At 40.4% G+C, this 5,608-nt stretch overlaps 1 protein-coding gene across 1 annotated transcript; it reads right to left on the bottom strand.

Annotated features, from left to right (window-relative positions):
* Positions 1 to 2,726: 2,726 nt before the first annotated feature.
* On the bottom strand, positions 2,727 to 4,245 carry LOC105041968 (RING-H2 finger protein ATL3). The gene has a single exon (XM_010919050.4). It carries the CDS (start codon positions 4,110 to 4,112, stop codon positions 3,156 to 3,158), a length of 957 nt encoding a protein of 318 aa, XP_010917352.1. The 5' UTR covers positions 4,113 to 4,245; the 3' UTR covers positions 2,727 to 3,155.
* Positions 4,246 to 5,608: the final 1,363 nt, after the last annotated feature.

Here is a 5,608-nt window from a genome sequence, read left to right on the forward strand (position 1 = left end):
ACTTTTGATTGTATGCAAAGTTTTACTATCTATATATCAGATTTCGCTAATATCCACAACTTTCAAGTTGATATGTTTTTCTTCAGGGAAGAAAATGGAACGGACAGTAATTCAGCATTATAACATCCATGATTTCCTTTTTCTTTTCCACTAAAACATTTGATGCAACAATAATGACCATGTGAGTTCGTAATATCAGTTGAAGGAAGAATGGTGTCATTCTGATTACAGAATTCCCACAACCCCTTTTCAGATGGCTTGTACTCTTCCAGAAGAATAGTAAAGGCTATTTGTATCAAGAGGTAAGCAAATACTGAGCAATGTGCACAAACAAGCCGACGATCAGCTTTTGTCATCAGTTCCTAGCTTAATGAGCTCTAGATACTTCTCAGTAACACATGCCGAAGTAATACCATGCAAGCCTTAGCTATCAGAAGGAAGAAATTTGGAAAATATTCAATCTAATCCGAAAGAGATTTTTTTTTTCGCAAATATGAAACAGATAAATGAGATGTGAAAAAAAATTAAATAAGCTAGTCTGATTCTTAAAAAACTAAAGGGATGCTATAAGTTTCTGCTGAAACAATATGGGGATGAATGATCACAATATTTGTACAATAACCAAGATACACCATAAACTAAGTCTGAGCTTCATAAATTCTTATTTCTGTTCATTATTGTGAACGGCTATATACTCTGTCAACAAAACCTTTATATCCAGGAAGAAAAGCACAAATGCAGCCATGATCTTAAACTGGCTACGACCTGGATGACACTCATGTGCATATATCTGCATCAGTTCTGAAAAAATGTACCTAGATTTAGCATCATGATCTTTTGAGCATAGCATTATCCAGAGGTTGCTCGCCTACAAGGCAACACCTACATACTAAAGGCACAAGGCCACCTTTTCAAGAAAACTTACGGAAAACAAAGGAGAAAATGGAAAATACTTCTAAGATATCACTATTTTTTCTCCCAAGACTTTAGCCTTGTGAGCCCTTCAAAAGGATAACCAACAGTAAGCTTAGTAACCAACAGTAAGCTTAGTAACTTGCTCCTCTACATCAGCTTAATGGGTTAAGGTATTACTGCAATTAAATCAAAAAAAAAAAAAAAATGGAAAGAGAAAGTTATTGCTAACTGTGACACCATAACTGGCACATCATTTCACATTCTTGACTCAGTCACAGAAGTTGTTGCTGACTGGTTTCAAGCAGGCCGTGCCCAAAGATTGGGCCAGTGTCAAGATGAGCATGATCACTTGTATATATGACACATGAAAGAACCAGAGGCTATTAAAATCATGGCTTGACTGCTCAGAGTCAGTTAAATCTCTCCAAGAAAGTTAATTTTTCAGGTTCTGTAGTGAACCCAAAGCCTTATCCTAGCTAGACTACATAACCTATTAGAGAGAACCAACCCATTTGAACTCTTACCAACAAATTATTTTTTTGAGAAAATAACATGTAAATAACTTGTAAATAATGCGGTCCAACTTTAATATCACATACAAAAGAAGCAAGTTATGAAGAGGTAAAGGGGAACATGTTCAATTAGATTTTTCAATGTTGACTTGTACGCTCCTCTCAGATATTCAAAGGGCTCCAGGGTAAGATCTGACATGAACTGTCAAAACAGCATAATTTAGAAGCTGTGGAAAAGTAGCCTATAAATTCTTAAGAAGAAGATTCTTTTATAAAAAGCAAAACCTTCAGACACTCAAAACAACACACAAAAGGTGCTAAAATTACCATTTTAATTGGGCATTAATTGAGCACCATATGACTAATATTAATCAAGCTGCCTTCTTCTGCTTCTTCTAGAATGATAACAAAAGAAAGACTAGATTCAAGACAGACAAAATACACCATATAGAGATGAGCTACTATCCTGTTTATCAGTGTAAATTTGCTTACATAAAATAATTTCCTTTAGTTTCTCCTTGAGCCAAATGTGCTAATTTGAAACAGTAGTGAAACCCATTTGGCAATCTAGCCTTTCAAATATCTTAATACATATGGTGCTATCTATTTTTAGAAGACTCCCTGTTGTAATAGAAAACCATATATTATGGTTTGAAAAAAATGAAGAATAGACAAAGCACATGTAGCAACATCTGAATTAAAACATTGTGATGGTGAGAAGCAGCAGAAATTTTCTATCAACATCTACTTTTTGCTCAAATTTACTCAGATTACTTTAGAACAGGGTGGTAAAAGTTCTCAGAAGTTACAAGTACAAAAGTCAAGTCAAGATACAAAATAATGTTTTTCTTAATTGATATCCTTATCAAGTTGAGCGATTTTCTTGGACTTACATAAAAATATCAATATCTTATATTTGTTTGGCTGACCATTTGTTTGACATTCATGACAAATTAAACCTAGGAACTTTCCTTGTGGAAGCATTTTTCACATGTAGACAGTTGTTAGGTGGCAATTTCACAAAAGCATGTCAAAAACCTAAAGCTCAGAGAAGAAGGACAAAATAGAGTATCAAATATTAACATGCTAACATAGACCAAAAATCAACAAAGAACAACTCTCAGCCCATCGCAAAGAATTTGTTTTCCCTTTCAGAAATCTGTTATTTCATACTCATGCATGAGATATTAAACTTTGTGATGATAAAATTTGAATAATAACATTACATCCTAGTATCTTGCTGCACAGTATAACAGGAATAAAGCAAGATTTCACAACAGTATAACTCAATTAACTCAATGAATCAAAAACAATAGCAAAACACGTTCACAAAGGACATCCATTCTCTATTCTCTGAAAACAGACCTATACAACAAATTTTTTTTTTTTTCGGATCAACATACCAGGATCAACTTCGGAACATGGTCAACAATGGACCTACTTTAAAGAACAATGAAAGACTTCCCATTTCCTCAATAGAACAAACAAAGAATCTATCTGTACAAGTTCATCTCCGACCCAGCTGCAGCTGGTTGGTCTTCATATGGATCAAAAAATTGAGAACTAAACACCTTCCGATGATTGGCAAGCGACCAAATACATCTCGGAAGCTGAAACTAGCATCAATATAGACTCAACCTGAACATTTCAACTGAAACTCCATTCCGAAGGACATCAACTATCTGCTTGAATTCTTAATTTTTCCACACCAATCCTCCATCACACAGCTCATGAATTCATTGGAGTTTTTGGAGTCCGAGCACGCCCTTCTCCTGATGCTCCTCCACATCCTACCAATCCCTGCTCGATATCACCTCCCTTGGGACTACAAGAAGAACCAACCACCCGCTTCCCCTGGCTCAGCAGCCTCCTCAGTGATCTCAACCTTGCCGACGCCGGTGATTTCATCTCCTCCATCGGGAAACTACTCGACGGGAGTGGTGAAATGGGCGAAGGGAATCCCTCCATCACCCGCCTCGGAATCTCGATCACCAGCATGCCCTCCGGTTTCCTCGACCCCGAAGAACTCGAAGCCCCTTCTTGCGAACCATCTGCGGCCACCGCCGCCGCCGCCGCCGCCCCCGCCCCGCCAGTATTAACCCTGTCCTGTGTTCCCCAGAACAAAACATTCGTCGGGAACACCGGGGATTCCGGCGAATGGGCATCGGCCGAAGCAGTGCTGAGAGACGGAATTCCGTCCAATTCCACATCGGAATCCGAATTCCCCGCCGGCTCCGGGCCTACGGGGCACCGGCAGAGCGGGCAGGTCGAGTGAGAATGGAACCACATATCGATACACTCAAGATGAAATCCATGGTTGCACTTGGGCAGAAGCCGGGCCGCCTCGCCGTCGGCGAGCTCGGAGAGGCAGACGGCGCACTCGAGGCCCTCCTTGAAGTCCGCCGGCCGGTAGACGGTGACGGGGAGAGCTTTCAGCACTTGGGGATCGAGGCCGCGGTGCGGCACGGGGACGGCATCGGCTGCGGCGAAGACGAAGTGGGCGCGGGAGCGGCGGAGGGCAGGGTTGGCGCCCCAGTAGCGCTTGGCGTACAGATAGAGAAAGATGACGAAGACGACGACCATGAAGAGGAAGATGATTGCTGCTACCAAGATCTCGCTGCTTACCGTCACGCCGGCGGCGCCGTTGCCGTCGCTGCGCATCGAAGGCTGCCCCGGCTGCGACATCGGTGACAAGAATAGGATGTTTAGCAAGAGAAGTAATAAAGGCGAGAGGGAGCAAGGGTTTGGTTGGAGGGGAGTTTTAATATAGAGGGGAGGCCGGAGGTAAAGGAGGGTTTTAAGGGATTAGGAGGGATTGGGGAGGGGAGCACCGGGGAGGAAGGTGAGGTGAGGGAGAGTGACAGGAGTAGCGCTCGTGGGGTCGTGGGGGAAGAAGTCAAAGTTCCAAGGGGCTGCTATGACCGAAGCAGCCATTTTTGAGACGAATAGAATATTCTTCGAAGTTGCTTCTCGTTCGTTTCCGCGAGAAGAGTTTGGCGAGGCCCTTTTTTGAGTCTTTGACACGGCTCGCCGGGTGAAACGCTTCCTTCTGTGGGAACGGCACACAAAGCCGAGTAGACTTGGACTTGCTGCGGAATTGACTCGAGTCGAGGTTAAATTATAGCATTTAACCTTTACGAGATGAAGACTGTAATTATGTTGGCCTTGCTACGTCATACTTTCAACACCATCTTGAGGTCTTATGATAGGGCCACACAAGAATGTGAGACACGTTTACGTGTATGCAGCATTTCGATGGTTTTTCTATAATTTTAAATACTTTTATTTAGATTTTTTTTTTTTTGGGGGTAAGAATTTAGATCTTTTGATTAGTCGTGTGGTAGTGATGAAAGGTCAAAGCTAAGGGTTTATGTGGGTTTATGTAAGTTGTCTGTTTTGGGTATATGGCTCGTTAGCCTCTTCGTATTCTGGTTATTATGTTTACCGTGAAACTAAATATTATACTCCTGAATTTATCTATCTTGTTTCATTTAGATAACGTCATAAAAGTTTTTCTTAAGTGAGATTCCTTGTTCAATCAATGAAACAAATGAAAGCAGAAAAACATCGGAGAAGGGTTGGTAGAATATGTTAGGGTTCACTGAAGTATTTAAGTCCGACCAAGAAAAGGGTCTTATATTCATGTTACGACCCAATTCAGCTTAAAACTTATGCCATTAAGTTTTGGATCAATTATTTATATCAATTCATCTATCTCATTTAATTATTCAATATGGAACTAAATGTCACACATGATTCTTTATGTTACAATATAGAAGAAAAAGTATCATCAGTCCCACATGGATGGTAAATCAAGAAGGACTCTAGTTTATATAGTAAAGAATCATCTTTTCCACATGAAACGTCTTTTGAATTGAAATCTAGAAGGATAAAATCGTGAAGTTCATGGATCAAAACGGATATATCTTACATGCCGAGTCATGAGCTTTTGGCTACAACACTTAACATTCTCACTCTCCACAAGCATGCTAATTTTTACCGTTCCTTGAAGTTCTGTGCCAAATTACTCCTTTTAATGGACCATATGATGCTACCCCAATCCAAGATCTCATTTTTCAAAAGCCAAATCTTACAACCATATATTATCACTCAAGCCCAATAATCATCAACTCTCCAAGACCCATATTTCACTTCAAGACCATACTCAAGCCTACATCTTC

The sequence above is a fragment of the Elaeis guineensis genome, chromosome 3 (assembly GCF_000442705.2).
Source record: "Elaeis guineensis isolate ETL-2024a chromosome 3, EG11, whole genome shotgun sequence".
In the NCBI taxonomy this organism is placed as follows: Eukaryota; Viridiplantae; Streptophyta; class Magnoliopsida; order Arecales; family Arecaceae; genus Elaeis; species Elaeis guineensis.